This window comes from Grampus griseus (genome assembly GCF_964374135.1).
Source record: "Grampus griseus genome assembly, chromosome: 14".
In the NCBI taxonomy this organism is placed as follows: Eukaryota; Metazoa; Chordata; class Mammalia; order Artiodactyla; family Delphinidae; genus Grampus; species Grampus griseus.
This window is the reverse complement of record NC_139008.1, coordinates 17,166,830-17,182,758: the sequence shown is the minus strand read 5'-3', so window position 1 is coordinate 17,182,758 and position 15,929 is coordinate 17,166,830. Positions and strand designations below refer to the sequence as shown.

Here is a 15,929-nt window from a genome sequence, read left to right as displayed (position 1 = left end):
GTCTAAGGCCCTGAGGTGGGCACATGCTGGGTGTTGCGGGTACTGCAGTGATGAGGAGGACAGTGGAGCAGTGGGAGGAGGTCAGGGACGTGGATGGAGGCCCAGTGGGCAGGGCCTGGTGGCCGCTGGGACCCGTGCAGAGTCCAGAGCAGAGAAGTGACATGATTCAACTTCCCTTTCATCAGGACCCCCGGCTGTAGAAAGGAGAACGGACTGTAGGGGTGAGGGCGGGAGCCGGAGGCCAGTGAAGGGTCCTGAACCAGTGTGGTAGCGGGGAAGTGGGGAGAAGTGGTCAGCTTTTGGATACATGGTATTTTTCGCGTGGAGCTGATGGACTGGACGTGGAGTGGGAGAGTGAGTTAGTGAGTTACGCTTCGAAGGTGACTCCCGAGGATTGGGGCCTGGCCGTGCCCTCAGGGGCCTCCTCTGTTCCCTCCTTCAGATCCTTGGCCTCACATTTTATACATTTTGCTGTCATCACTTGTCTCTTTTTTTTGGCCTCAGACACCCTGGGTAATCTGATGAAAGTTATGGACTCTCTTCCCAGAATAGTACCCTTGTGCAGTCAGTTGAATCGATGTGCCCAGAGCCCGCTGCGGGCCATCCCCCATATTAGGGACCCCTGGCCAGTGTGTGTTGCTTGACTGGGTACATGAAAGCAGGGGGTGCCGTTCACACCGCACACAACAGGGATGGGGGCAGGGTTGTGCAGATCGACCCCTGGCTGGCGGTTGGGTACTGTCTACAGGCACGTTGGAATCTGAACGCACGCTGGGTCAGTTTTTTGTTAAACCCTCATTGCATAGGTAACAGCCACACAGTAAACGCTTGATCAGTGTTTGCTGAAACACAGTGATGATAAACCTGGCGCTTTCTAAGTTTCTCCCACCTTTGTGGGATGCCTTAAATATTTATTAATGCCTCCGTTTTATAGCCTGAGAAATAAAGCCTCAGCAAAGTGAAATATACCGTGCTGGGGAGAAGTAGTGTCTGATGTCTGACCAGGGTGAGGGTTAGCCAGGTGGGTACTCAGTCAGCCTTAGCAGTTATCATCACGGAGCTGGATGTTGTTGAAGCTGAGACCCGAACCCAGGACTCCAGGCTCCCCACATGATGGTCCCCTCCTTCCCCAGTTCTGTGCTCCAGGAATTTATAATCCAGCTGGGGAATCAATAATAAGAAGAAAGAAACGGATCCTAAATTACTTCTACTTTTCTCCTAGTTAATCCTTAGAGCAGCCCTGCCAGGTAGACCTTATTACTATTCCCTTTTTACAGATGAGGAAACTGAGGCTCAGAGAAGGTAAGTGGCAGAGTTCAGGACTCACCTCCAGGTCTCCAAATCCCCAGATAATGAGTGAGCAATAGATATAGTTAAAGGCTTACAGTGTAGCACTTAATTATATATGATTTCACGCTGTATTGTATATAATTCAATACTAATTGCAGGGTTTCAAAATGAGCTGAAGTGAGCGGGGCTGAGAATGGTAGGCGAAGGCTTCGTGGAGAATTGGGGAGCTGAGCTGGGCCTTGGAGAGGATTTGGGTGGAGGCTGGAGGGAAAGGGAATCGAATGATTAAGGCATCAGGATAGCAATGAGCTGGCTAGGAGTGGGGAGGGGCCAGGATAGTACTAGTTAAATAATGGAACTCCATAAATGCAAATGTAACTAACGTTCATTGAGAGCTACCCAAGTGCCAGATACTGTGCTATGTTTTTTTTATTGTTATTGCATCCAACCCACCTTTGACCCTGTGAGGGAAAGACAAATCCAACCAGACAGGTACTATTGTTACCTCCATTTGATCGATAAGGAAACAAATAGCACTGTTGTGACTTGGAGCCAGGCCTGGACTCCAAAGCTCACATTCTTCACAGCTCAAGTTCAGTGCTGATCTGATTAGAGGTGGGCGTATCGTGAACAGTGGGGAATAAGCTGGGCTGGTCTAGGGCCTTGCTGGCTAAGTGTGGCCCACGGGCATTGCCTGGGAGCTTGTTAGACGTGTGGGCTTGGGACCCTTCCCAGTCCTACGGAAGGAGAACCTGCATTTCAGCACAATCCCCAGGTGATTTGTGTTCACATCAGCATTTGAGAAGCACGGGGCTGGTGAGCAGTTTGGCTGGATATATGCCTGAGCTCTTCAAATCTTTCCTATGACATCTCCCTGCTGGCAGAGGCGAATAAATGTATTCCCTGAGGGTCTGAGGTAAAAGCCCAGGACAGCCCGCCCCACGCTGAGATTCCTCTGAAGTCTCATATTTCATCTAAAAATGTCATTGACTATTTCATTGCATACCATAATATATCAGTGGTCATTTTAATATCTCAAAATGGTTATGTAAATTGCCATGGAGTAGGATCCGTGTTCCGGGGAGATGCATGGGATGGGTTTCCTTGTATCTTAAATGGGGTACTAATAACCACTTCAAAGGCTGCTGCAAAGATCAAAGGAGAATCATGTATATGGAATTGCTGCGTCAACTGTCCGCATCGTGCACATGTTGTTGTGGAAGGAACTGAGAATCCTCTCCAGACCCAGTGTCCCGCAACCAACCAGCTGTCCAGAGGGCGGAGGTCACAGTGCTTTTCTCACAGTCAAGGTGAGGCAGGGCTCAGTCCCGAGGAGGACAAGGGAACATCTCTGGGCATCTCAGGAAGCCAGGGAAATAGGAATAGGAACACCTATTGCTAGTTTGTTTAAATTTCTTATGATTTCATAAAATCACCCTTTCTTATTATTCCCCACTTCCTGATTGGCCAGATTAGTTAAGCCGGAAAACCCCAGGAAAATCCAGAGGCTTCAGAGACATCGGGTGAGAGAAGATGGGAGTACAGCATCCTGTCCCCAGGTGGCCCAGAGAGAGGGGAGCCTGGGAGGAAAAGTGGGGGTGACAGGGAAAGAGGGAAGCAGATGGCCACAACCTGGAGTCCTATAGGAAAAGGGGAGAGAAGGGGACTGGGCTGTCAGCCCTGGACTAGCAGTGACTCTCTGGCTTCCCCATCCAGGGGACCCATTTCCTTGTATCGGAAGAAGAGAAGACAGAGGGAGAGAGACCCAGAGAGGTGAGATGGACAGAGACAGTGACCATCCACGTCCAAGGCCAAGGAAGAAGGGCAGCCAGAGAAGGCGCAGGAGGGAAGGAGGCTCATTCAGAACCGCAGAAGCTACAGGAGGGGAATTTGGGGACGGATGGGTGGGAACAGCTCCCCATGGCCCGGAGCAGTCGAAAAGGATGAAGTTGGGAAGAGCTATTATATTTGCTTAAGGAGGTTATGAGTCACCCTTGGGGAGAGTTCTGGTAGATTAGTGGGGTTAAGGCCAGATTTTGAGGCGCTAAGAACAGAATGATGGAGATTCTTTTTTTTTCTTCTTCCCATGATAATCGTTAGGATTTTCACACCAATTGTGTTTCTCTTACAAATGTCTTACCATTTAACACTTAATCTCTGTGACTTGTGACTAGAATGAAGCTGATATTGTCCCTTTAATCCACTCCTTGGCAAAAAGTTAGTTAAGAAACAGAGAAAATTACAAAGCATTGTTAACAGTATAATCCGACTTTTGTTTAAAAGAATGTGTGTGTTTGTGTATTTATAAATATGAACATATGTATATTGTAAACAAAGAAAAACATCTAGAGAAATATGTATCAGATTGTAATGGGGGTTTCACTGGTAAATACATGTTGCTTTTAATATGTATAGTTTATTATACATTTATTATCCCTCCATAAAGCTGTAACAAATTCTAATAGGGGTTATCTCTAATGGTCAGGTTACGGTATATGACTTATAATTCTTTTGGCTACAAAGGGCAGAAACTCAGCTGAAACTTTAAAGCAATAACTAAGTTGTTCCAGTACTTCTTCAGGCATGGGTGGATCCAGGGGCTCAAATTATATTATTGGGCATCTCTCCTCTCCATCTCTGGGATCTGCTGTCTTCTTTCTTGACTTCATTCTCAGGCAATTCCAGGCCTGCGTCTCATCACTTTAGCACCCCAGTGGAAAGAGAACAGCTTTTTCCCCAGGAGTATTAGCAAAGTCCCAGGGCTGACTTTCAAGGGCCGTGCTCAGACTCATCCCTAGACTAGTGAATCGTTGTGGCTGAGGGGAGAACTATGTTGATGGTTGAGACCAAGGCCAAGGTCATGTGACCCAAGAGGAGACCAAAGGAACTTTCATGGGCATCTAAGGAAGCCAGTGAACTGAAAAAAGGGGGCCGAATGGTTCCCCCGAAGAAATTCAGAGTTCTGTGGCCGGAAGAGGAAGCAGGAAACCACAAATGTCTGCTTTAAAGGAGCCTTCACTCTCTGGGTCATATATTTTTGGGGGGGGGGGTCATATATTTTTGTAATGACTGAGTTGTTTATAATAAGCATGCGTTTTTCTTACAATGGCAAGAGAAAGATGAGCTTCCCCTCTTTTTTTTTTTTTTTTTTTTTTTTTTTTGCAGTACGTGGGCCTCTCACTGTTGTGGCCGCGGTCTTCCCAGACCGGGGCACGAACCCGTGTCCCCTGCATTGGCAGGTGGACTCTGAACCACTGTGCCACCAGGGAAGCCTGAGCTTCCCCTCTTAAACAACTGACCTGGATTCCATCTGGTTGGGACAACTGAGATCACAAAATCATGAGTGTGGAGAAAACAGTAAAGCCCAAGTCTTCTCAGAGTCCTTGATTTTATAGGACATGGGAGGAAAGAACAGTGGCAAGGCTGGGGAATCGACCTTCTCCTTTTCGTAGATTGTTAGTTGTGTATGTTCAAGACCCAGTGGGCCATCAGACAGTCTCTGGGGCTCTGGGTCACCAGGGTGATGCGCCCAGGGAGCTGGGCCTTCGTCAAGGTCAGCCTCTCTGCCTCTCGGCCTCCTGTGTGGTGTGTGCTGTACCCAGGCTTCAGTAAAGCTTCCCTGCATTCTGATATCACACCGCTCTGTTTCTTCATTTCAGGGTTACACTAAGGACATGGTGACGGACTTTGATGAGAAACACGATGAGTATTTAATATTGCTCCAGCAGAGGAACCGGTAAGATGAAGCCGCTCAACGGCTGCCCTTCCTATTAGCCAAATCAAAATCCTATTTAGATATATTAACAGCATGCAGGCTGTCTCACATAGGAATGGGATGCAGTCACCCTCCACTCAGAAGCTTGGAATAATATCTGCCATCCCAGTTCCTATTTCTCCATTCACTGACTTAATTGCATCTTTTGACTGAGCTGTAGCGAACTGTTCGACGCGTCAGAGCCACGTCTCGCTTCCCTGCTCCGGTTCTGGGAGAAGCTGGGTTTGCCATGAAAAGCTAGACTTTGGCAGGGCCTGTGCATTAGTCACCTGAATAGGCCAACCTGTGATCTCACAGGCTTTGAAGGTCCCTGGAAATCTGAGCCTGTAATCATGCCTTGTTGTGTAAAGGAGGAGTCCTTTTACACTTGCGTTTGAAGGTGGTTGATGTCATTTAAAGTTCAGTCAGTCCTGATTTTGACTCTGGAGTGCTGGTTCTTGCAAAAGCCTGCAGCCATGCCACGTGTAGTGACTGGGGTCAAGGCTTGTGGTCCGGTTTGAAAGAGAGTGGGTATCGTGTCCTCCACGCCTTTGCAGGGCTACGCAAGTTCATTTGCAGTTCACTGTGGTTTGTCTTCAGGCCTGGAAGCTTACAGAAAGCTGGGTTTGCAAACTCCGATGCTAGGAGGGGACAGTCAGGGAGTGAAGCTGGCTCAGTGGGGACAGTGGGCACCTGGAACTCTCACGGGCCAAGGGGTCCGTATCCTCCAAGGTGGCCAGAGAAGCTGGAAATCTGGATTTGTGTGGTGAAGTCTCCTGAGTTTTAAAATGTTGGTAATGAATTCAAATCAAAGCACAAAACAAACAGAGGAATTCCGCAGGCCCCCCCAGACAGATCTGCAGGAGGGGGAAGGACAGGGGCACTAACGTGGGGCTTTGTGTTGTGCGCTGGGCTTGGGGTCCTGTAGCTAAGAGAGCCTGCGGGTTGTTATTCTGAATGTGAATTCAGCCTTGTGTGATGGACTGGATTCCCGGTGCTTGTCAACTGGGGCCCTGGTGGCATGTCACATGGGGCAAGTTTTTATGGTGCGGGAGTTTCCCATGTGTTGTAGGAGTTTAGCATCCCTGCCTACCCACCCCTTTACTTAATTCCACTAAGACCCCCGGTATCTATGACAACAATACCTGCCCGCATTCCAGATGCCTCCTTGCAAGGTGGTCCCGCCCCCCATAGAGAACTTCTGAATAGATCAACTCTCCAGGACCAGCCAGAAATGCCAGGCAACATCCCATGTGCCCAGCTGCTCTGCACTCATCTCTCTCCACCCCAGGGGCAGCCTCAAACCCAGGCTTGTGCTGATTAGACCCATGTGGGTTTTTATCATCATTAACGCCAGGAACAGAATGTTTTTATTCAGTTTCTGGCAGGCTGGATGGTGCCACTGAACACCTGGGCGCGATCATTGAATCATATACATGTGACTTGTCTAGGAGGAGAGTGTCATAGTTCTTTTTTTTTTTTTTTGCGGTACGCGGGCCTCCCACTGCCGTGGCCCCTCCCGCTGCGGAGCACAGGCTCCAGACACGCAGGCCCGGCGGCCATGGCTCACCAGCCCAGCTGCTCCGCGGCATGTGGGATCCCCCGGACCGGAGCACGAACCCGTGTCCCCCTGCATCGGCAGGCGGACTCTCGACCACTGCGCCACCAGGGAAGCCCCTGTCATAGTTCTTTACGAGCAAATTGCTTCTCATTAATCGAGAGATCAATACGTGCGTGATCAAAGGGCACAGACCAATAGCATAGCTGAACAGATCCAGAGATGAGGTTGCAGCACAAAGGCCATTAAAAAATATGTCAACATGGAGCTGCCATAAAATTTGGGGGATGTGTTGTCACCAAGAGAGAGCTGGCTTGATGACAGGAAATTAGAAAGTAGAGCTAGAACGCCTCCAAATGGAGACCTGAAGAGTGGGAGTGCCCCTGAGCTGTCATCAGATGAAGCCTGAAAAGGCACCTTAGCTGGAATGCCAGTTGTGTGGCAGCCACCTCAACCCCATCGGTACAGTTATTGCACCCATTTTACAGATAAGGAAGCAGAGACCAGGACAGCAAGCAATTTGCCCATGGTCATGCAGCCAGGAAGTGGTGGAGCTGGGCCGTACTTTCTTATTTATGTTTTGTTTGACATTGTCATCAATAATCAAAAGGAGAGAAACCTGCCAGGGTTGCCAATGGCTCTAAGTTCACTATGGAGGAGTTTTGTGGGAATAAACTGAAACTGATTTGGCAATGTAGTTACAAGACTGGGTAGAAAACCAGCCTCTGAACTTTATATTGGGCATAGAGGAAGGTGAAAACCCGGGCTGCTTATCTGCGTTGCCTTGTGACCCAAGAAGGGGGTGTGCAATCACTGGGCTGAGTTCTTAGACATCTGCCCAGAACACAGCTGCCCACAAGATGCTGGTGACATTATTCTTCTATTCATTCAGCAGGATTCCATTGAGTACCTTCTCAGTGCCTAGCATTACCACTGGTATGAAGGAGAACATTGCAATGAGGGAGACACAGACTGTATTAGTTAGTGCTCCTTTGCTTGAAGGGACAGAAACCCAAGGTAAATGACTTTAAACAACAAAACGTACTGACTTGTGAAATTAACAAATCCAGGATGATACACTGGCTTCAGGCATAGTTGGATCCAGGCACTCAAACTGGGTCACTGAAATCAGTCACTCTCCATCTCTCAGTTCTGTTTTCTCATGTTGGAATCATCTCAGGCAGGTACTTTCCTCACGGAGGTCAAGGCAGCCACTGGAAGCCCCACACTTACATCCCACCTCGAGGGGAAGAGAACACATCTTTCCTAATAGTTCCAGCAAAAGCGCTGAGGAGGGCCCCCGTAGGTCTGGCTGGGGCCCCGTTCCCATCCCTGAGCCAATCGCCGCCCTGTGCCCGGTGGGGGTGGCAGGGTCTGCCTGGCCACTCCTGGGCCACCCCATTAACTTGGGCGATGGTGTGAGTCTCACCCAAACCACGAGGAGTAAGAGGAGGAGGGGAGTGGTTCCCAAGGGGAACCTGAGGGGCTGTGTTTGGAAGATGGGGGAGAGTTGCTGGACAGGCAAAAAGAACAGGTGCCCACCACACAGCCCTGGCCCTCAAGGAACTCCCCAGGCAGCGGCAAGTGAGCACAAGGCCACCTGTGACTATGCGGGAAGCGCAGAAAGTGATCATGTGCTCCAGGAGAGGACCGGGGAGAGTGGAGAAGGTGTGGCCGCCCTGTTTCACCCCGTACAACCCTCGCCCAGAGGGTGCTTAGTGATTCTAGTCACTCAGCTTCAGGAAAGAGGTAATCATGGCCAACAGGACTCATGAAAATGCAACCAGAATCATCAAAGGGCTGAGATATGAGGAACAGTTAAGGGCTAACGGCCAAGAGGGGCTGTAATATACGCACTAGATGTGGCAGATCTAAGATCTAAGAATCCAGCAATGGTATTTGCTTTTTTGTGTGTGTGTGTGTGGTACGCGGGCCTGTCACTGCTGTGGCTTCTCCCGTTGCGGAGCACAGGCTCCGGACGCGCAGGCTCAGTGGCCATGGCTCACGGGCCCAGCCGCTCTGCGGCATGTGGGATCTTCCTGGACCGGGGCACAAACCCGTGTCCCCTGCATCAGCAGGAGGACCCTCAACCACTGCACCACCAGGGAAGCCCAGTATTTGCTTTTTGAAAAAGGTTGTTTGAGGGAAATTTATAGGAAAACGTACCCATATGAGAGGTGAACCCACTGCCCCAAGAGGAGATTCAGGCAGAAAGAAGAAAGGGGAGAACCAGCATCCAAGGCGGGCCTTGCACAGGCCCGTCTCTGAGCTGGAGATTCATCTGGTATCCCCTTCCATCCTCATGAGCCACAGGCATCCTTGGTCTCATTTTACAGAAGAGGAAACAGGCCCCGGGAGGTGTAGGGAATTGCCCAAGGTCACGAAAGCTGGGAAATGGCAGAGCCTCCAGTACGGAGCTCTGTCCTCCACCCACATGCGTGGGAGTGGTGACATCCTAGAAGACAAATTACAGAGCCTGTGGGCCCCCAGGTTCTGGGAGGAATGGCAGCCTCTTTGCACCACTGCCTTCCTCCTCTGCATCCTTCAAGGCTGCACTGAAATGACACCACCTCCAAGAAGCCCCCACCTGGGAGCCACTGCTTCTCCTCTGAACTCTCCTTGCTTGGAGCTCCTGCGGCATGATGCCTGGTGAGGAGACAAGCAATGGCACAATGATGTGGCTGGGAGACGGGCTCTGGAGCCTCATGGACTGGAATTTAAATCCTGGCTGCTTCCTCGGCTCTCTGACCTTGGGCAAATTCATCTATAAAACAGATCAATGGTAGGAACTTAATCCCTGGGGCAGTGAAGGATTAAGCAGGACGAGATGCTTGGAGGTCCACAGTAAGCCCACCCATCCAAGTATACTTTCTCCATCATCATCATCATCATCATTGTCATCACCATCATTTTAATGATAAACACGCCTTCTCAAATGATGTCCAGATAATCCTTGAATGCCTGACCCTTAGAGAACCCCTCAGTTGATCCTGGGGGTGAATGAGGTCCAGAGGAGGCACGTGGCCAGCCCACAGTCACACAGTAACTGTGGCACTTAGAGACCGAGATGATTCAGTCATAAACCCGGTCACAGTTAGGCCCGTGAGCAATACGCCACCTGCCCTTTGAGCTCAGCTACGTCCTCTCACCACCTGGACCCCTGCTTGTGCCCTGACCGCCCAGCCGTCAAGCATCTCACATCCCCCCCCCACCCCCCGTCACAGTCCCTCACGTGACACCCTGTGCTCTAACTCACAGTGCCTCCACTTCCTCTTCTGAACAGAAGAGCTCTCTGTACAAGTGACCCCAAAGGTCATTACGAGATAAGCGGAAACGATGCCTGTGATGTGGTTAGATACACGGTGGCTGTATTAGGGTGCGTGTCCATGCCTTCTCTCTCCTGCTAGACCTTGAGTTCCAGAAATATTGAGAGTATTCCTCACCGTTCCTCACACTCATCACGGACCCCACACCCAGGGGGCAGGAAGGGAGAATAAACAGGCACACAGATACTATTCCATAGCATGAGGCAGGGAGACACGTGCTCTGAAACAAACAGAATCTGTAAGGGAATAGAGAGTGACAGGGCAGCGGGTGGCTGGGGGCTCCATCTCCGGAAGGGCAGGGACTTAATCTGATTTTTCTGATTCCCTGACACTAAGGGCAGCTTTTTATGCAAAGTAAGCTATCCGATAAAAAACACCCACTCTTCTTTGATGCCACATGTGTACTGCTGATGCGCTCAGCTGCAGCAGGGGAGTTCCTTTAGTGATTCCTTTCACAGTCTGAATAATTATCTCCTCATTTATCAGTTTCATGAATCCACATTTTCATAAATCACTCTGCTTAAAGAGAGACCTGTGTGGAGCGCCAGCCACAGAGCCTGGATAACGGGATGCCACCGTGACCATTAAGGTAGCATCAGGAGACAGGGTGGTCTCAGGAAGGCAGTTGAGGCAGGCACTCCCTGGCTAGATGTTCAGATTTTCCTCGTGCCGCCCCTCCCTGGGCTCCCTGTTCTCCCTCCCCGGGGACTGCTGGGACCCACTGCGCCCTTTGATTGTTTGCTCCAGAGAATGCAGCCACTGCCGTGTTTGGAAATTGTCTCTTAGTTACTTGTGTTTTCCTTCTGTTTTATGCTGTTGCCCAACAATCAGGCATCTCCCAGGCTTCCGAGGCTGGCAAGAGATAAGCAGTCTGTAATAAACGTTCCTGCCACGATTGGCAAGATGGATGTATCAACCATTAAAGAAACATTTAAAAAGCAAACAAAGAAATCACCAGTAATACCACCACCCTCCCTCAACAGCTGATTTAATTTTCACATTTATCACCCTCCACTATGGGTCCACAAACACACTTTTTTCCAACTTTGCACTTATCACATATATACCATTTTTATCCTTCCTTTTTCACCCCCCCACTGAACAGATCACAAATAATCCCCTATCTTTTGACAGACTCTTCGTAATTTTAACAGCTGCATGAGATCCCGGCTTCCACTTCCCTAGTGTTGGACATTCAAGTTGCTTTCATGGTTTTGTTATGACTGAATGCTGACCATTGTTCCTGATCAGAAACAATTTGCTTACTGGGCAAAGACCAAGCATATGGCATTTTCTCTATTTTCATATTACTTCTGAGAAGATCTTCTGAGTTTCCAGCAATGTCTAAGTTTGCCAGTTTCAGCTTGCTAGCTTTATAAGTCACCTTTGTTGTGGTGAAGACTCTGGGGCCACATTGCTTCAGTTTGCATCCTAGCCCTGATACCATACTAGCTGTGTGACCTTAGGCAAATTACTTAACCTCTCTGTGCTCCAGTTTCTTTATCTATTCAGTGAGGTTAAGAAAAGTAATTACCCCACAGGGTTGTTCTAAAGATTAGAGTCTTAATACAGTCAGTCCTTATTATTCACAGATTCCATATTTGCAAATTTACCCACTCACTAAAATTTATTTGTAACCTCCAGATCAATACTTGCAATGCTTTTGTGGTCACTCAAAGGCACATGCAGATGGAAAAAAAATTTTAGTTGCCCAGCACACACGTTCCCAGCTAAGGTAGAACAAGGGAACACTCTGCCTTCTTGTTTCAGATCTTACAATGTAAAGTGTCCTTTTCACGTTTTACTTAGTGCTGTTGTAACCGAAAGTGGGGTCCAGCTGCTCACCACCCAAAAGCCAATAAAGAGTCCAGGTTGATGGAAAGGAAAGTTTGCTTTATTTCAGACGCCAGCAACCAGAGGGGAGGGCGGACTTCTGACCAAAGGCCAACTCCCCCCGCACTGACAGTCAGTGGGCAAGAACTTTTATAGACAAAGGAAGGGGGCTACAGGCAGAAACAGAACAGTCAACTCTTGACAGTTATCTTGAAATTGGTCCTGCGGTGGTCTGACCAGCATCATTTGACTGTTTTAAGTACAGTTAATCTTCAGTTCCAGGGTCGGTTTGTTCCCATTTCCATGAGGCCAGTTCTTGGAATTGTGGGAGCTTATGTCATGGCTACAGTCCTGTCATCATGTAGTTAACTTCTTCCACCTGGTGGGGCTTTCAGTCTCTACAAGACAGCTCAGTGGATATGGCTCAGAATATTACCTATAGCCCTTGAGAAGGAACTAAAAGTCTTGTTGGACTGTTTTCCTTTGTTTCTGCATTTTCTCACTTCTCTGATGAAATTTATTCTTTGGCTAAAGTTTTTCCACAGACAAAAGGCAGGCTGAGGACCTGGGGGCATAGACCATAGGGTCCTGCTCCGTTTCACCGTGTTTTTTATATTTTTGTACTTTTCATTGATGACTTTGCTGTTTAAACTGCCCCCCCCCCGGCACAGGGGTAAAGTGGTGTCTCGCATTTATTTCTAAGCCCAAGAAGGCTATGATGTCCCTTACGGAGAAAATACACGTGTTACATAAGCTTCCTTCACTCATGAGTTGAAGTGCTGCTGGCATGAGTTCAGTGTTATTGTATTAAGTACATATTAAATAAGGCGCCTTCAAACAGAAACACACGTAAAGCAAGGTTTTGTATTGATCGGCTGATGAAAATGTTGTGACCAGAGGCTCACAGGAACCAAATCCTGTATTTTCCCCTAGGAACAGTGGTTCAGTATTCACTAATTCAGTGTTGGCGGCAACTTTATGGAACATAACTCTTGTGAATGATGAGAACTGACCATACGCAAAGCATCTAGAACAGGGTTTGGCCTTCTACCCTTTATGTGATTGCCATTACTATTATTTTTTTTAATTTACATTTTGCTAATTTGGTGGGAACTTACTTAACCACTGAAGAGGATGCACATTTGTTGCCATGATGGTTGGTTGGTTGTATTTCTTCTTGTGCGGAAATAACTCTGGTCTGTGCGGGGTCCCTAAAAGTGTCTGTAATGGCGCTGAAGGCTTTGGCGTCACACGGGAGCAATTCCGAAGAGGACACTGCACACCGTGTACGGCAGTGAACATCAGGACTGGGAGAAAAGGACCGAGCCAGGGTGCGAGGTCGGGCTTTAGAGAAAGCTGAACAACGGACCCGGCGTGCTCACGCCAAAACCCTTTTAGCCAAAGGGTGAGATCATCACATCGTTAATCTTGAGCAAAGCCTGCACTGGTGTATTTTTAAACTGCATCAGAATATAAAATAATGACATTTGGGATATCGGGGGGGGGGGGAGTGTTTGAGAACACATTTATTTCCTGAAGCCAAAAATCAGTCCACCTGGCCTGATGACGGCCGTTTCCTGATGTGTGTATGTGTTCCGTGCAATCTCTCTCACAAAGGCTTAGACCGCGTTTTGTTACACGTGGAGCAAAGGGCTGCTATCCAGGCAAAGTTGAGATGCGCGAAATTGGGATCATCCCTGGAGATCCGGACTGTGTGTAGCAGCGTGCACACGCGCCTGTTTTTGTCTCAGCCACCTTGGGGGCGAGGCTGGGTGCCCAAGGTTTTGCTAACGTATGTCTGAGCCTCAGAATGAAAAGCAGAAACACCCCTGCAGGGTCCGGAACAGCCTCCCCGTCGCTGCTCCTGCATGTGTGTAATGGGCCTCTCAGGGCTGTTTATGGATGAACAGCTGGGCGCCGGCCACCCGGCCTCGGATTAGAGACGCTTGGCTGTCAGAGCAGCAGGTCCCTCCCCGCATGGGGGTGGGCGGTGGCCCAGGCTCCTAGAATGAGAAGCCAGCAATCGTTTCTCTTCCAGGATATTAAAGCATTTGAAAGCCAAGGACCCCATGCAATTGAGGCTGGAGCACCTGGAACACGGGTTCTCTGTCTACGTCAACGGGGCCAATTCTGAACTGAAGACATCCCCTCGGAAAGCCGTCCACTCCAGCTTCTCCAGAAGTGCCTCCCACGCCGAGGGGACTCACGGTGAGCACAGGCCAGCAACAGCTCTGCAGACAAATTAGGGACAGTGGAGCCACACCCCATGCACAGAAACTAGTTAACCTATACAAGTTAACTCTACCCACTTGACCAGAAAGAAAGAACATGAAAGTGAGAGAGAGAGAGAGAGAGAGAAATCCTTTTCCACTTCTTTTTAAACTAGTCTCGGCCTCCACCCCCCCAGGGCAAAGGTGGCCAGAGCAGTCAATTCCTGGCATTTACATTTCCTCGGTCTCATGTGCCAGTCGTTTAAGGACATGTCAAGGATCATTTTGATTATACGTGATTTTCACTCACTATGTCTTAACTTTAGTACCTAACCCCGGTGATAATTGATTCCACTGTTCATGTCTGAATTTAGTTAATACATACTCTGCAGACTTTAAGCGGATTTCAGGTGTCCTATAATAAAAGACACATGAAATAAAATCTGGGAAGTGGCCTAGAAGGCACCCGACCCAGTGGCTGGCCCCATATAGGCACTGAAAATGATTTGGTGGTGGTTGAATGAATGAAATGGCAGTGCATAGGAGTCAGATACCAGTTTGGCTGTATTGCTTTGGGGAAACCATTTTTGTCTCTCTGCGACTTTGTTTTCTCATCCTTAAAATGGGGCTAATGAATGCCAGAGTGCCCTTCAAGGCAGGTCACTTTGTCTAAGAGGACAGTGTGCTACTGGGTTACAAGAAGAGGATTTGGAACAAGGCAGGGTTGGGTTTGAACCCTGTTCTGCCACTTTCTAGCTTTGAGACCTCTGGCAATTGGGTCCTCTCTGACCCTCAGTTTCCTCTTCTGTAAAATGGGAGTAATTATGCCCACCTTACAGGCTTCCCAGGAGGATTAAACAACATAAGAATTGTAGAGTGTCCAGCACACAATAATCTTGATTTGTGTTCTAATTCATTGCCTCACAGGTATGGTAAGATCCCAAGCTATTAATAGACAGTAAAAGTCAATACAACAACAAGGGGATAAAAGGAGAAAGTGGTGTCTTCAAATCTTCCCCTAGGAGAGCCACTGCATTTCTGCTTAGAGTTTAGCATGAGTTTCCTAGCCCCCAGGGCAAAGAGGGAAATGGGATGGACTCTCCTAGCTTTCATGGGGGAGGAGTCTGGCTGACCTGCTAGTTAGGAGAAGCCGGCCTTTCCTGGTCCAGGTTTCAGGGAGGTGCAGATAACAGGAATCTCTGTACTTGGGTCCCCAGCAGTATATTTACTCATTCAACATATCTCTCTCCCCTCACCCCTCTTTTATACTAATGCTGGTCTGTTGTGCGCCCTGTCCTATGTACCCTGCTTGTGTATCTTAGAGATTGTTCCTTTTGTACATAGACCTGCCCAATTCAGGAACATACCGACTGTTTCATAGCACAGAGGTGCTGTGACTGATACCCCATCCCTTTTTGTTGGGCATTTAGCTTGTTTTCTGATGCCTTTTGGCTACAAACAGTGCTACAAAAGTGTATTGCTTCACATACAAGACTCTGGGCACCCTGACGGGCATTGTAGATGTAAGTTACAAAACCACCATCAGTGTGGGCTCGTCACCGGGGCCTCACCAAGTCTCTTTCCCTCATCTCTGGTGCAGATTGCGGACGAAAAACCCTGTTTCGAGAAGCTGAAGAAACTTTAAGACGCAATTCACGGACGGTCCCCAGCAAAGTCCAGCGCCGAGGATGGTACCAGGTGTGGAAACCCTGGGCAGAGGCAAGGCGGTGGCCCCAGCTCACACTTTAGAATAAGCAGCAGGGTTATTGTGAGAATAGAAACATAATCAGAGCATTTGGAATCCCCACGGGCAGGGGTTGGGTCTGGCTGGGCACTGCCATGGTGCCTTCTCCGCCTGTGGCACTGGCCTCTGGAGAGCAAAGGAGCCCTGGGGACCCTCCAGCCCACTCTGTGGCATGATCCTCCCTTCTGGCTGGGGCCACCCCAGCCCCAGTCCG

The 15,929-nt window shown here is 49.0% G+C and overlaps 1 protein-coding gene across 1 annotated transcript in view; it reads left to right on the top strand.

The window, feature by feature from the left end:
• KATNIP (katanin interacting protein) overlaps window positions 1-15,929 on the top strand; it is a 198,503-nt gene that overhangs the window by 46,891 nt on the left and 135,683 nt on the right. Inside the window, exons 3-5 of the mRNA XM_082670946.1 lie at window positions 4,950-5,026; window positions 13,800-13,969; window positions 15,572-15,669. Of these exons, the coding sequence (XP_082527072.1) occupies window positions 4,950-5,026; window positions 13,800-13,969; window positions 15,572-15,669 (345 nt within the window). The remainder of the gene's footprint in view (window positions 1-4,949; window positions 5,027-13,799; window positions 13,970-15,571; window positions 15,670-15,929) is intronic.